At 51.6% G+C, this 17,001-nt stretch overlaps 1 protein-coding gene across 1 annotated transcript in view; it reads right to left on the bottom strand.

The window, feature by feature from the left end:
• ABHD17C (abhydrolase domain containing 17C, depalmitoylase) overlaps positions 1-16,603 on the bottom strand; it is a 47,042-nt gene extending 30,439 nt beyond the window's left edge. The window contains exon 1 of the mRNA XM_056571963.1: positions 15,703-16,603. Within this exon, the coding sequence (XP_056427938.1) occupies positions 15,703-16,247 (545 nt within the window). The 5' untranslated portion in view covers positions 16,248-16,603. The remainder of the gene's footprint in view (positions 1-15,702) is intronic.
• Positions 16,604-17,001: the final 398 nt, after the last annotated feature.

Below are 17,001 nucleotides of genomic sequence, written 5' to 3'. Positions count from 1 at the left end.
CCCACCCCCCCCTCCCCTTTCCCCTCCTTTGTTTGTGGCCCTTTGGGCCTATTTGAATGCCTCTGCTGGGTAACTGACTTTAATATTCATAAGTCTCTTTAATGGTTCGCATTATTGTCTTTTGAGTCCGACCCTGGTTAGGGGGCGTTCACCTTGCTTTAGTGCTGTTGTGGGCCTTTTACAGCTCCTGTTATATTTCAATGATATATTATCCTGTTAGCTACTGGGTTTTTACCCTTGTATAGTTATCTGCCAGTCTCCTTTTACCCTTTCTTTGATTTTGTACCCATGAAAAATCCTTAAAGGGGTAATCTGCCCCTAGACATCTTATCCCCTATCCAAAGGATAGGGGATAAGATGTCAGATCACCGGGGTCCCGCCGCTGGGGACTCCCGCAATATAGCAAGCAGCACCCACCTGTAACTGCTTCCGGAAGCGCTGGAGGTTCTCTGGCTAATCTCTCCTGAACCCCAGAAGATAGTGACGTCACGCCCCGCCCCCTCAATGCAAGTCTATGGGAGGGGGCATGACGGCTGCCACGCCCCCTCCCATAGACTTGCATTGAGGGGGCGGGGCGTGACATCACACCGGGGCAGAGTCGTGACGTCACGATCTTCCGTCCCCGTGGTCGGGAGGAATTAGCCTGAGATCCTCCAGCGCTTCCGGAAGCAGTTACAGGTGGGTACTGCTTGCTATATTGCAGGAGTCCCCAGCGGCGGGACCCCGGCGATCTGACATCTTATCCCCTATCCTTTGGAGTACCCCTTTAATAAAAATTAGTTGGAAAAAATAAAATAAAATAAAGAAGTGCAGCTTGTTTATTATGGTATTATTGACATGCACAGACTGGGTGCAGACATTTCTGTGTATCTGAACAGGGCGCTGCAGACACAACCCTATTCAAACAGATGGAAATGTTTTTTAGGTGCAGAAATGAAGCCTGTCAAAATAGTGGATTTTGCTTAAAGCCGCGGTGCACAGAAATGACAGGTTAGACCTGTTTCCAGTTTATAATACTCAAAATAATAAGATTCTACATCTCCAAATCCCATCCCCATAATAAGGATAATGACTCGACCCCTCTCTTTCTTGTAAAAGAGTAACAGATGAGATCCTAAAATACATATAATGGGCAAACATTCGCACAAGTAAATGGTTATCAGTGACATTCTACACTCCTTGCCTAGTTTACTTCTATTCCACATATTGAGATCATGAAGTTCTACATGGGTAATGACAGCTTACAGAGAAATCCCTCAATGTTGTCTTCACAAACAAAGGTTGAAACAATAAGCAGAAGCGATAATCTTCAGTCAATATTGGAAGAACACATATTAGCTTTATGGCATTAGAAGCTTATAAATAGTCTAGGAAAAGAAACTTTCACCCCTGAAAACAAAAGTTACGACATCAAAAACAGAAGCCCAGACTGATAACCCACTAAACTGTGTAACGTACTAGTAGCTTTCCTACTAATGTCTACAAAACTATTTACATTGGAAAAACCACATATCACAAAAGGAAACAGGAGAAAATAGCTTCACCATTACCCCAAATCCCTGAAACACTGGGAAATCTGGATTTCCTACATCACACCGGCAGATTTGATTGCAAACTTGTAGCGTGTATCCCGCTAAGAGTTTGAATGGGGGTGGGCAGATTTTCGCTAGCGGAATTTCCGCTGTAAGGGTACGTTCGCACGAGCAGATTTTCGCAGCGTATTTCGCTGCGGATCCGCTGGTGAAGGCCCCGCTCTATGCTGTCTTTACATGTGCCTGCTCATAGTGGCAATACGCTGCTACGAGCAGACACACTGATGTGCGAGTCGCAGTATGCGTGCACATCGCAGGAGCTCTCTGCCTAGCTCACAGCAGGGAGAGCGGCCGTGATGTGAGAGTACGCTGCGCACATTGTTGCAGTGTGTCTGCTCGTCTCGCCATATTGCCGCTACCAGCAGGCACATGTAAAGACAGCATAGAGCGGGCCTTCACCAGCGGATCCGCAGCATAAAATACGCTGTAAATCCGCTCGTGTGAACGTACCCTAAGTCAGTAGTGAAAGTCGTCTCACTCACTCCAATCTTGGTCCTCCTGATATAGCTGTCACCATGTGCCATTCAGCTTTCCCAGACTCTCGAATGGCATAGAAGCTGATCAGCCATTGAGGAGTCTGGGTAAGCTAAATGACACATTGTGAGTCATGTTTGCTGTCACTCAGCTTTCCTAGGAGCAGATAGAACCAAGTAATCTTTTCAGGACACTAATGACTAACACAGGGAGAGATAAGGGGATGCAATCGACTGATCATATGAAGTCACATTGCGTGGCGTGCGGCTTCTAACTTTTTGTTTGCTAGCTCCTAGATTCATAACACTTGTCAAGTCCTGTGTTGGGGTACCGATTATTGAAGCTCTAGAGCAGTGTTTCCCAACCAGGGGGCCTCCAGCTGTTGCAAAACTACAACTCCCAGCATGCCCGGACAGCCAACGGCTGTCCGGGCATGCTGGGAGTTGTAGTTTTGCAACAGCTGGAGGCCCCCTGGTTGGGAAACACTGCTGTAGACACTAGCTGGTACAAAAAAAATTATATATATCCCTAAAAACTTTTGATAGCCTGGCTAGTGAGTGATGGTGGACAAGAACAGCGAACATGGCACTATCCCAAGCCTGTCACAAGACCATAACATCTAATAGGAAACTATTCAGTGAGTAAGACTTTGTCAGCCCAGACAATTACTAAAAACATTAAAGCTTCAGCCTGGGGAGAAAAATAAAATAAACTGCATCCATCCGCCATCAATAAACCTCAGCTATCCATTACAACATGGAGAAGGCAAAAACATGCATTTCATCACAACAGGCTGATGTCCACCAGGATTACTCCCATCCAATGGTGAGAAGCTGCAGGCCACCTGACAATACTATAAGCCCTAACAGTTACTGAACCGCTCAGTTATGTCCTTTGGAACGTTACAAAGAGCTTTCTCTGCTATGACATCTTCAGAAAGTGCAAACATACTAATCTACGGCACCATGGGATCACAAAAATATCAAAGGAAAAGTCATTTCTAAGGCTAGGTTCACACTGTGGAATTTCTGGGCAGAATTTCTGCCGAGATCGAGCCGGCGGCACTAGGACCGCGCGGACTACATTGCCGTCCCCATAGATGGCAAAGGATTTCTGAGCAGATCTCAAAGATCCACCCAGAAATGCATTGCAGTCTATGGGGGGCAGCAATGCAGTCTGCTCGGTCCTAGCACCGCCGGCTCGATCTCCAGCAGAAATTCTGCAGTGTGAACTTAGGCTTCCCATCAATAAGACCGTATGGTATCTGGTACAAAGGTCAGAAAAGTATCACCCATGACTTGATGGCGACACACAGCAGCTGCTAAGACTAGTGCACACTCAGATAATGCACTCTGCTAAAGACCACACCTTGTTTGTCATTCTGGCAGGTTCCAATGTCACCTTTAGGGTGTGTTCACACTGCAGAATACTTCAGCGCTAGGGCCTCGGGGCATTTAGGCATCACCATTGCTCGCGGAATCCGCGCAGAGAATGAACATGCTTTTTCTTTGTGCGGAACAGTTTTAGCAGCTGAAATTCCACAGTGTGAACTTGTCTCGCGGAGACCCATTTACACTAATGTTAAGTTCACACCACGGAATTCTGTGAACATTCCCAGGTGAAAGGGGTTGTCCAGAATTTTTTTTTTTTTTTTAAAGCACCACATGAGCTGTATCTGGTATAGCAGCTAAGACCCTATAAAGTGAATGGAGCTGCATGACCACATACGCAAATGTAGCCATGCTTTCTAATCTTGTACAACCCCTTAAGAGTACTCAGCTACTTCGCGATTTTCTTGTAGGGCACCCTGGCTCCCCTAGTGCATGGTGGGTGTCAGCATTCCCCCTCCATGCAGCTCTATGGGATTGCTGGAGACACATGAGTGCAGCACTTGTGTATCTCTGGCTCTCCAGGAGATCGCAGGGGCATCCTCCCGGTTGGACCCCCCCCCAAATCAGACCCTATCCTGTGGTCAAGTGGTCTCCAAACTGTGGACCTCCAGCTGTTGCAAAACTACAACTCCCAGCAGGTGCATAATGGGTGTTGTAGGTTTGCAAACGCTGGAGGCACATGTTAAGAAACACCGGTATGGACGATGCAATAGCACAAAGCTAGAGAGAGTGGACTCAATAAGGAGATTTATCAAAATTTGTCCTGAGGAAAGGTTGCCCATAGCAACCAACCAGATCGCTTCTTTTATTTTTTAACAAGGCCTCTGCAAAATGAAAGAAGCGATCTGATTGGTTGCCATGAGCAACTTTTCCTTTTCACAGATTTTGATAAATCTCCCCCAATGAGTAGAAAGTACAAGTGCAACTAAATATACAACCACCATAAAGTGCCTGCATACCAACAAAGTGACGATCTGCCAAGGGAACGCCAGCACCTACGTGTTTAAGTAAGATAACCCTCCCCCAGATTATAGATATTTAGTTGTTTGCACTCGCACTTTCTACACATAGCGTTTTCTCTCTGCAGCTTTGTTCTATTGCACCGTCTATACAATTATTATTTGCACTTGTCCGCACCTTACATACACCATTACATTAGTATGTTTTTTTCTGCTCATTGTACTGTTACACTGCCCGGGACTACCACGAGAGCGCCCTTCTTTAGTTGTTGCTTTTTACCTATTATGTGCTGTAAGGCTAAGTTCACATTGTCGTCGTGCACCGTCCCGTTAAGGGCCCGATCTACTTTTTTGTGCCAAATGGTCGGGAGCACAACGGACGCCACTGGGTCCCAACAAATCCCATTGACTTCAATAAGGTCCGTCAAGGATCTGGAAATTTACCGGGGAGAAAAAATTGCGCATGCACTATTTTGGATGCGTTCACACTACGGAATTCTCACGGAATTCCACGGTGTGAACTTAACATTAGTGTGAATGGGTCTTCGCGAGACCCGTTCACATTGCGGAATTTCCGCGGCGGACAATTCCGCCGCTGAAATTGTTCAGCGCAAAGAAAGAACATGTTCATTCTTTGCGCGGATTCCGCGAGCACTGCATAGCCATCAATGGTGACGGCTCAGTGCCCCGCGGCCCTAGCGCCGCAGCACCCCCAGCGGCTGCCGCCAGGCGGAATCTCCGCTCGCGGAATTCAGCCGCGAGAATTCCGTAGTGTGAACGGGGCCCTAAACTCCCATCATACCAACAAACTTGCCAACGGACTGCCGTGTAACGTGAACGAGCCCTTGTTCTTATAGTGTTTTCTATTGGTGGCCCCAATTTTTGTAGGTTGTTGTCACTTTCCTCTGACAAAGGAGACAACAGTGTGAAAGGTTATTAACCCTATGCTGTATTATCGGTGGTGGGTTTTGTACATACAAAACAACAACGTGAAAAGGTTTCACATTTTAAGAACAATCATTTCTCACACGTGAGGTTAGTAAGTGACCAATGAAAAGATGTTGGCAACAGAAAACAAGAGGAGGTCATATATTAAGTATTGACATTTGGGAGGATGCAGATTGTCATAATCCCACCAGGAACCAACATGGTATCTAAATATAAGTAAAGAGGTATATACAAGGATAAAAGGTTCTTGCTGAGAGTTAAATGTCATTGTTTCAAGTACGGCCATTTTTCCGCAAGCTTAAGATTTATTACTTAAAACACAAGCCAGGAAACGTAAGGATGGGGGGAGCCTCTAAATTAAAAGCAGAACAGAAAGGAAACTCCTAAGTGCATGAGATCCCCTGTAATTCTAAGTGACAGAGCGAGAGATGAAGAGCGGGATCATTAGGACCAGCACATACACAGGACAGCAGGGATATTGCGGAAAATCTATTTTCACATGTCTTGGCTTCCTTGAGTTTCACAGAGCCTTAGGCTACCCAGAAGACTAACAAGCCATGAAATGTTATTAGCACATACCCTGACGGGCAGCTACTTAGGACATAGTTGGAGGGTGTAATGAGCCCACAGCCTTGTCTGCCCCTCTCACCTCACCTGCCCTGCCACTAGAAATACCAGAGTCCAGGCCAGTGTTTCCCAACCAGCGTGCCTCCAGCTGTTGCAAAACTAAACTCCCAGCATGCCCGGACAGCCGAAGGCTGTCCGGGCATGCTGGGAGTTGTAGTTTTGCAATAGTTGGCGGCACCCTGTTTGGGAAACACTGGTCTAGGCACAGTTGGTGATATGGCATACAATACGTGTAACGCAGGGCAGAGATGACACACTCACTAGAATAAGAAACGTGTTAGTAATGATTAACCAGCCACAAGGAGGCAATGGCAGAAAAAAAAATACAGAAGTCACACGAGTACCTGGGGCAATGCTGCGTATGTGACGGGCAGGAATCCATAACCATTACAGAAGACCGGATTAGTGAAAAAGTGCAACAACTAACATGGCAACAGGAGCTCTGAATGGCCTGTTATGAGGAAGACTATCTCCGGTTACATAATATTTAGCATAGAAAAGACACCAGGTCAGCATTCACGAGCTACAAAACCTGTCCCGAGCAAGTGTGTCAAAGATCTCCCTTTAAGGGTCTATTCGCATGTACAGTAATCTGTGCAGGATACTGTACGTGTGAATAGACCCTTAAAGAGACTGCAGATGTGTCAGCCATAGAGGACAGAAAACATGTTGGGGGAGATGGCTCAAAATCAAAAGTTGCCCATAGCAACCAATCAGATTGCTGCTTTTATTTTGCAGAGACCTTGTTAAAAATGAAAGCAGCAATCTGATTGGTTGCTATGGGCAACCTGGAAATTTTTCCTCTGGGCAGGTTTTGATAAATCTCCCCCATGGAGTATGGCCTGCTCAAGACCTTTTTTTTATCCCATTGTCTTTAAAGTGGATCGGTCACCTGGATATGTGCCCCAATATATGACAGCAACGGCGTGTACTCCTAGCAGTCACACATCACAAGGATAATGGGTAGGAAGAATACCATGTATTCACAATCCAATGTATTCACCTCGACTCTGAGTAACTCCTAACTACGTGTCCACTAGATAAATTTAGAGCTCCTATTAGACTAATGGTACCTGTTTTGTGCAGTCCTAGCTATTAAAGGGTTACTCTGCTCCCCAGCGTCCGGAACATTGAGTTCTGAACACTGTGTGCGAGCTTCCGCGTCCACGCCCGCCCCCTCAATGAAAGTCTATGGGAAGGGGGTGCAACGCCCGTCACGCCCCCTCCCATAGACTTGCATTGAGGGGGCGGAACGTGACGTTACGAGGGGGCGGGCGTGTACGCGGAAGCCCGCACACAGCGTTCGGAACTCAATGTTCCGGACGCGGGGGAGCAGAGTAACCCTTTAAGAGTATGAAGCTGTAGGTGTAAATCCACAACCCTTACATATATGCACTGCCGCTCAGTTCAGACAAAAGCTTCAGGGGTCCTGATCAACACGGCAGTGGTCCCAGCAGGGGTCCTGCTGGGACCTCCAATGATCATACACTTATGGATAGGAAAGGTGTGCCCATGGTAGCAATTATATATTTGACTCACATGAAAACCTCTTATGCAGTCAATGTATGGCAGCCATGTGTGTGCAGTAAGGTTTGGAGGTGGGCCCAGCACGCCGACCTGACTGACATGCCAGCCGCCCTCCAAACGTTACGGCACACATAGAGCTCCCGCGGGTAGCCCTGTGTGTCTGCTCATAGGGGAGAATATGCAGCGGATTTCCCGCAGCATGAAACACGCTGTGTATAGGGTATATGTGACTCTAGCCTTAGGCTATGTTCACACGAGCGGATCCACAGCGTACTTTACGCTGCGGATCCGCCACTGAAGGACTCTCTGTATTCTGCCTTCACATGTGCCTGCTCGTGTGCAGACACACTGAAACGATGTGTGAGCCACCGCGCATGCACTGTGTACTCGGACGCATCGCGGCAGCTCCCCTTGCTCAATGAGCTAGGCCGAGAGCTGCCGCGATATGCGAGTATACTGCGCATTCACGCTGCGACACGCACATCGCACTGTGTGCTTGTAGCGGCGTATTGTCACTCCGAGCAGGCACATGTAAAGGCACTGGGTAGAATACAGAGGGTCCTTCAGTGGCGGACATACACTAAGGGTGTATTCACACGTGCAGTATCCTGTGCAGGATTAGAAGCTGTGTTTAGTCATTTAGTTTATATTGAAACCTGCAGCAGAAAATCCTGCGCATCTAATATATGCAGGATACTGTACGTGTGAATACACCCTAAGGTTCTATTCACACACAGGATCCTGTGCAGATTTGATGTGCAGGATTTGTGACTGCAGATTAGAAGCTGTGATCAGTCATTTAGTTTACATTGAAATCTGCAGCAGAAAATCCTGAGCATCAAACCTGCGCAGGATACTGTACGTTTGAATAGACCATAAAAGTGCAAAGAAATGCTGCATGTGACGCCAGCTATAACATTGCCTATACTGTATATTTTATTGGCTCATCCTCAGGTGTACGATGTAAAAGCAGTGTTTTCCAAACAGGGTACCTTTAGCTGTTGCAAAACTTTAACTCCCAGCATGCCCAGACAGCCAACAGCTTACCGAGCATGCTGGGAGTTGTAGTTTTGCAACAGCTAGAGACACACTGGAAAACACTGATAAGGACTGTGTGAGGCTGGTGTGTACCTAGCTATAAATACATTGCAAGTGTTTTAATGATTATTTACACAACACAGTATTTCAGAGACACTAGTGAACACATGGCTGTATGTAACTTCACTGTTATAGACAACAAACTCTACTTTTTTCCCAATAAGTACTGGAAGTAAGAAATGCCATAGCAGCTAATCCCTATTCAGGTCAAGATCTGGTAAACGCAGTCACACGGTGATGTCAATGTGGTCAGCGGGAAATGAGGATGGGAGGACAAACCATTCATAAGCAGGGGAAAGAGGGATACCAGAATACATGAGCTTCCTTCCATGAAAAGCCCAGCACATCCTATTAACGTCATTATGACAATTACTCATACCTATGGGACCGGACTACAAAGCCCTGGGAATTCTGCAAAGGCTTAGCCGGGAGAAGGGGGATGACTGCCAGCCTCACCCCCAGCAGATCGGCAGTAATTCTAATGACTTATTAGCATCTATGGCATTGCTGGACAGATGACTATCAGGGTGTACATAGCTATTGGAAAAATGTGTGATCTTGTCTTCAGCTGGTCAGACAGCTTTCACAGATTCCTTGGTTCATAGCAGCACGTGCGGACAGCGATCACTAGGTCATCTACCTTCTAAAGGAATCACATGTATGTTCCCATGCTCACCTGTACACCTACTCTTATCTAATGTCTACATTCGCTTTAGGGAGTTTAAGTCACCAGACTGATCATGTTAAACACAGCAAATGTATAGAAGATAACCTATGTACTCTAGCAGCCATCTGTGCCCTCATTATATATTAAACAGATATAACACCTGAGCCATAGGGCCACTCTCTGCCGGTCATGTTCTCTCACAACAAGGCATACATATTAGGGATCGTTTTTTAGGACCGATAATCTGTGGAGGTTAGGGCCGATAGCCGGTAATTTATACCGATATTCCGGTATAAGTTATCGGCTATTTACCCCCCCACACACCGCTGCAGATCATTGATTTAAAGCGGGTGCTTTAAATCAATGAACTGCAGCAGCTTTTGCGGTGCCATAGACCGCCGCCGCCACCCGCTTCTCTCCCCCTTCCTGTCCGGGGGTCCTGAGTCCTATCACCGCCACTGCCCCATACACCCCCCCCCGCCGCGCCCCCTACCGCCCCTCGCCGCGTCGCACCCCCCCACACACCGCCACATTGCCTCCCCCATCCCCGGTTTTATAATTACCTGTAGCGACCCCGTAGCGACCATGGCTCCCAGTACCCCCCCCCCCCTCCCAGTACCCCCCGTAGCGGCCGTGGCTCCCAGTACCCCCCCCCCCCCCCCCCCGTAGCGGCCGTGGCTCCCAGTATCTCCCCTAGCGACCATGGCTCCCAGTATCTCCCCTAGCGACCATGGCTCCCAGTATCTCCCCTAGCGACCATGGCTCCCAGTATCTCCCCTAGCGACCATGGCTCCCAGTACCTCCCCTAGCGACCATGGCTCCCAGTACCTCCCCTAGCGACCATGGCTCCCAGTACCTCCCCTAGCGACCATGGCTCCCAGTACCTCCCCTAGCGACCATGGCTCCCAGTACCTCCCCTAGCGACCATGGCTCCCAGTACCTCCCCTAGCGACCATGGCTCCCAGTACCTCCCCTAGCGACCATGGCTCCCAGTACCTCCCCTAGCGACCATGGCTCCCAGTATCTCCCCTAGCGACCATGGCTCCCAGTACCTCCCCTAGCGACCATGGCTCCCAGTATCTCCCCTAGCGACCATGGCTCCCAGTATCTCCCCTAGCGACCATGGCTCCCAGTATCTCCCCTAGCGACCATGGCTCCCAGTATCTCCCCTAGCGACCATGGCTCCCAGTATCTCCCCTAGCGACCATGGCTCCCAGTATCTCCCCTAGCGACCATGGCTCCCAGTATCTCCCCTAGCGACCATGGCTCCCAGTATCTCCCCTAGCGACCATGGCTCCCAGTATCTCCCCTAGCGACCATGGCTCCCAGTATCTCCCATAACGACCATGGCTCCCAGTATCTCCCATAGCAACCATGGGTCCCAGTATCTCCCATAGCAACCATGGCTCCCAGTATCTCCCATAGCAACCATGGCTCCCAGTATCTCCCATAGCAACCATGGCTCCCAGTATCTCCCATAACCACCATGCCCCCCAGTAACCCCAGTAAGGACTATAGCCCCCAACATCCGCCATAAGGACCATTGCTCTCAGTACCCCATAGCAACTATGGCTCCCAGAATTTAAAGGCCATTCATGTTAACAAGACATGCACTTTAAGGCTGGAGTCACATGTATTGGGTGCCTCATAGGTTCTGCAAAAATACTGTACTAAATTGTCCCACTTTTCCCCAGCATGCTGCAAATCATAACAGAAACCTGAAAGAACCCTGTTAAAGTTAATGGGGTCTTTCAGGCAGTGTTGGTATCTATTGCACAACAGATCTGTCTGCACATATTGTTTTGCTTTTTGAGTAGAACAATGGAATACACAGGGCAAGTGTGAACCCAGCCTAAAATGACGGATTAAAGGGGTGACTCACGAAGGTAACTTGGTCTATAAGCCCTATCACAGCAAATAACTATCCCCATTCCATACCCCTTGGAGAGTCTTGCTCCCTTATGACCCACTCGAGGAATCAAAAGGCTGTCCTGTCATTTCCCCTGCAGTATAAAGGCCGGCTCACAGCTTTGCCCAGCTAAACCAGCTGTTTTCTGGGTAGCCAGAATTGGTGCCTGGGGGGGGGGTGATCAGTACTGCTTCTGAAAGGAGACGTGTCTGATAAGACAATACTTACCAAGCCATTACAAAATCCTGTACTATAAGGGCTGCCCTAATCTATGATCACCTGTAGTGGTCTTATGGAACTTCCCATCCCTGGCTTGGAGGAATATATAATTTCTATAAATGGCAACTATCTTTTAAGTTGTCACCATAATGACTGCCTTCACAAAGCAGGAATGATCTGGAGATGCAGGTGTGGGGCGCTCCCTGACACTGCCCTGTGCTATCAGATCACTCCAGCCTGTAAATAACATAGTATGGTAATGTCATACCTATGACTCCTTATAACATGCCCAGGTGAGCGGCCACCTCAAGTGCCAGTCACCCGAATATGACCCTGCATAATCAGGACACGTAAGGCCATGTTCACATTGCACACAGGGGTGCAGCTTGAGCCACCTGCAATTTGAAGCTTTACCAGCCAAGGTAAGATTGCTGAAACCCATTAAGATTAGAGGGTGCCCATCAGCAGGGTACTCTATAATAACAGTGCTTGTGACAATGATAATTAAATATGCAAATAAGGGCATTTGGTGCACTGGGGGGCAATTCTTTGCCCACAGTGCACCCCTACACCTGCCAGTTCCTGTAATAACGCCTTCTTATAAATATTTATAAGACTCCACCGCAGTGACATTATCCCCCTTGCGCAGGTACATGTTCAGCATGGCAGCCAACATGGTTACTGTGTAAAATGAAGTCTTCAGAGCTGGATTCAGCCCCATCACTGCAGGGGAGGACTATAAATATTTAAATATAAGGAGGCATGAACTTAGGGGCATAGTAATAACCTCCGTGTGCCACACTTCCTAATTTGCACATCACAATCAACTTCTCTTGAAAACTGCATAATAGGAAAAAATATCAGTGTCATGAGCGCCATGACACAATAACAGCAGCTTAGTATGGCGTTCCTGCTGATAGATTACCTTTAATAAAATTCTGTATAACAAAACCTCTGCAGAGGAAAAGTTACCCAGTTGTTCACAGTAACCAATCAGATCACTTTCACTTTGCAGAGGCCTTGCTTGAAAGAAGCAATCTGATTGGTTGCTATGGGCAACTTTTCCTCTCCAGAGGATTTGATAAATCTCCCCTTTGTGATCAATATCCTGTAATGACACAAAGTGTGAATGAACACAAGTATATACACACACACACACAACAAAACCTAATATTAGAGAGAGCTATGCAATACATCCCAACAGCCCCCCTTGTATACATCCTGCTCTGTGTGGCTGGTATATACACACACAGGTACATGTGCCCTGTACTAGTAAGGACCAGGAAACCAGTGATGCCCACTGAGAGAAGGGTACAGCCTATAGTACCATGACATGGACCAGTGTGCCGAGAACAACCCAATATCACCGGGTGACATTACTATTAGACAAACTAAGGACTCCCCCTTGTATCCCACCAATAAGGGTAAGGTCACATCCGTGTTGTGTTCTGACCATACAGGGTCCACTAGGTTCTTTTTTTGTGCGGAACGGACCCTGAATAGGTAGGAGCACCACAGACACCAGCGGGTCCCACTGACTTGGAATGGTGTCCATTGTCTTGCAGGAGTTGAGCAGAGAAATTACTGCTTGTAGTATTTTTTTCTCTGCTCGAGTTCCGCACTTTGAACAGGCTCAGCCAGCAGAGCTTCTCCACTCAACGATGGTGTGAACTAGGCCTGAGGTATGTGGCCTGTGATGACATGCCTGCTAAAGAGACTGAAGGCATCTTGGGATTGTAGTGTCAGGTATGACCTGTAAGTAACATCTACTGGAGGAGCTAAGGACTGCCAATATTCCCAGTACCCGTGTGGCCGGGAATGACATCTACTAGAGGGACTAAGGCTTTCCATGGGCCATAAATAAATGTGACATATGGGGACATGACTACTGGAAAGGGGTGTGATCTCCAAGTATCCCCAGCACTAGTGTGACCCGTACTGTACAAGACTAGAGGGTGACATTATCCTATATTACGACTCCCCTTCCAACATCCCCCCATAGCGACTGTGGCTCCCCCTCCAGCATCCCCCCCCCCCCGTAGCGACTGTGGCTCCCCCTCCAGCATCCCCCCCCCCCGTAGCTCCCCCTCCAGCATCCCCCCCCCCCCCGTAGCGACTGTGGCTCCCCCTCCAGCATCCCCCCCCCGTAGCGACTGTGGCTCCCCCTCCAGCATCCCCCCCCCGTAGCGACTGTGGCTCCCCCTCCAGCATCCCCCCCCGTAGCGACTGTGGCTCCCCCTCCAGCATCCTCCCCCCCCCCCCGTAGCGACTGTGGCTCCCCCTCCAGCATCCTCCCCCCCCCCCGTAGCGACTGTGGCTCCCCCTCCAGCATCCCCCCCCGTAGCGACTGTGGCTCCCCCTCCAGCATCCCCCCCGTAGCGACTGTGGCTCCCCCTCCAGCATCCCCCCCCCCCCCCGTAGCGACTGTGGCTCCCCCTCCAGCATCCCCCCCCCCCCCCCCCCGTAGCGACTGTGGCTCCCCTTCCAGCATCCCCCCCCCCCCCGTAGCGACTGTGTTTCCCCCTCCAGCATCCCCCCCCCCGTAGCGACTGTGTTTCCCCCTCCAGCATCCCCCCCCCCGTAGCGACTGTGTTTCCCCCTCCAGCATCCCCCCCCTTAGCGACTGTGGCTCCCCCTCCAGCATCCCCCCAGTAGCGACTGTGGCTCCCCCTCCAGCATCCCCCCAGTAGCGAATGTGGCTCCCCCTCCAGCAGCGACTGTGGCTCCCCCTCCAGCATCCCCCCAGTAGCGACTGTGGCTCCCCCTCCAGCATCCCCCCCCCGTAGCGACTGTGTTTCCCCCTCCAGCATCCCCCCCCTTAGCGACTGTGGCTCCCCCTCCAGCATCCCCCCAGTAGCGACTGTGGCTCCCCCTCCAGCATCCCCCCAGTAGCGACTGTGGATCCCCCTCCAGCAGCGACTGTGGCTCCCCCTCCAGCATCCCCCCAGTAGCGACTGTGGCTCCCCCTCCAGCACCCCCCCAGTAGCGACTGTGGCTCCCCCTCCAGCATCCCCCCCCGCCCCCCGTAGCGACTGTGGCTCCCCCTCCAGCATCCCCCCCCCCGTAGCGACTGTGGCTCCCCTTCCAGCATCCCCCCCCCCCCCGTAGCGACTGTGGCTCCCCCTCCAGCATCCCCCCCCCCGTAGCGACTGTGGCTCCCCCTCCAGCATCCCCCCCCCCGTAGCGACTGTGGCTCCCCCTCCAGCATCCCCCCCCCCGTAGCGACTGTGGCTCCCCCTCCAGCATCCCCCCCCCCGTAGCGACTGTGGCTCCCCCTCCAGCATCCCCCCCCCGTAGCGACTGTGGCTCCCCCTCCAGCATCCCTCCCCCCCTAGCGACTGTGGCTCCCCCTCCAGCATCCCCCCCCCCCCTCGTAGCGACTGTGGCTCCCCCTCCAGCATCCCCCCCGTAGCGACTGTGGCTCCCCCTCCAGCATCCCCCCCCCCCCCGTAGCGACTGTGGCTCCCCCTCCAGCATCCCCCCCCCCCGTAGCGACTGTGGCTCCCCCTCCAGCATCCCCCCCCCGTAGCGACTGTGGCTCCCCCTCCAGCATTCCCCCCCCCCCCGTAGCGACTGTGGCTCCCCCTCCAGCATCCCCCCCCCCCCCGTAGCGACTGTGTTTCCCCCTCCAGCATCCCCCCCCCGTAGCGACTGTGGCTCCCCCTCCAGCATCCCCCCAGTAGCGACTGTGGCTCCCCCTCCAGCAGCGCCTGTGGCTCCCACTCCAGCATCCCCCCAGTAGCGACTGTGGCTCCCCCTCCAGCACCCCCCCAGTAGCGACTATGGCTCCCCCTCCAGCACCCCCCCCAGTAGCGACTGGGACTCCCAGCATTCCCCGTAGCGACTGGGACTCCCAGCATCCCCCGTAGCAACTGGGACTCCCAGCATCCCCCGTAGCGACTGGGACTCCCAGCATCCCCCGTAGCGACTGGGACTCCCAGCATCCCCCGTAGCGACTGGGACTCCCAGCATCCCCCGTAGCGACTGGGACTCCCAGCATCCCCCGTAGCGACTGGGACTCCCAGCATCCCCCGTAGCGACTGGGACTCCCAGCATCCCCCGTAGCGACTGGGACTCCCAGCATCCCCCGTAGCGACTGGGACTCCCAGCATCCCCCGTAGCGACTGGGACTCCCAGCATCCCCCGTAGCGACTGGGACTCCCAGCATCCCCCGTAGTGACTGGGACTCCCAGCATCCCCCGTAGTGACTGTGACTCCCAGCATCCCCCGTGGTGACTTGGGGTAGATGTGGTGACATGACCGGGGGTAGGTGACGGCTCTCCATACGTACCGTGTCCGCAGGGCGTGCCAGGCGGCCTCGATGTCGGAGTACAGGTTCTTCTCGCTGGGCTTGCCGCTGCTCACCCCGTAGCCGGAGTAGTCGTAGGAGAAGACGTTGCAGTTGATCCGGGAGCCCAGGCCGATATAGAAGCTGCACATCTGGCCCAGGTCGACGGCGTTGCCGTGTGAGAAGAGCAGAGTGTACCGACTCCCGGGGGCGCAGCGCACGAACATACAGCCCAGACAGCTGCCCCGGTCCGTCCTCCAGCGGAACACCTCCACCGCGTCCAGCTCCCGCTGCGAGTACTGCCAGTCCGCCCGCTCCGTCAGGTGCAGACTGCATGGCGGGGGCAGACAGGCCGCGGGCTCGCCCCCCTCTTCCGCCTGTGCTGAGGCCTGTCCCGAGGTCGCCTCGGTCTCCCGGACGGTGTAGGTGGGCTCCGGGGGCAGAAAGGCCAGCTTGGCGGCGATCCGGCTCGGGCATGGCGGGCAGCAAAAGAGCCAGCAGAGCTCCCCCAGTGAGAAGCCGTTCATCCTCGGTCCTTGCTCTGGCATTGGTTCAACCCGGGCCTGCGGGCGGAGAGCTGGTACCTGGGGATGGAGCACCGGAGGGCGGCCCCTGCTCTTCAGGCACCGGGCCTGCAGCGCCTAGTCACCGGCGGCTAGCGGCTCATCTGACTGCTACTCGCGCCCGGCCTAGCAGCTGCTTCCGGGAGAACAGGGAGAAGCGAGGCCGAAGAGCGGCGGGAGAGTGCTGCCCCCTAGCATGGCGGAGAGAGAAGGACAGCCGAAGGGAGGACAGCCGAGGATGTCATGGAGATGGGGAGCGGTCACCTGATACATATGGAAAGCATGGAGGAAGAACTGTCATAGGGATCAGTCACCTAATACATATAGAGAAAGAAGAACTGTCATAGGGATCAGTCACCTGATACATAGAGAAAGCATGAAGAACTGTCATAGGGATCAGTCAACTGATACATGTAGAGGAAGAAGAACTGTCATAGGGATCAGTCACCTGATACATAGAGAAAGCATGAAGAAGAACTGTAATAGGGATCAGTCACCTGATACATGTAGAGGAAGAAGAACTGTTATAGGGATCAGTCACCTGATACATGTAGAGGAAGAACACCTGTCATAGGGATCAGTCACCTAATACATATAGAGAAAGAAGAACTGTCATAGGGATCAGTCACCTGATACATATAGAGAAAGAAGAACTGTCATAGGGATCAGTCACCTAATACATAGAGAAAGCATGAAGAACTGTCATAGGGATCAGTCACCTGATACATAGAGAAAGCAT

This window comes from Hyla sarda, chromosome 4 (genome assembly GCF_029499605.1).
Source record: "Hyla sarda isolate aHylSar1 chromosome 4, aHylSar1.hap1, whole genome shotgun sequence".
Lineage (NCBI taxonomy): Eukaryota > Metazoa > Chordata > Amphibia > Anura > Hylidae > Hyla > Hyla sarda.
Note: the sequence above shows the minus strand (reverse complement) of the source record. Positions and strands in the feature narration are given on the sequence as shown.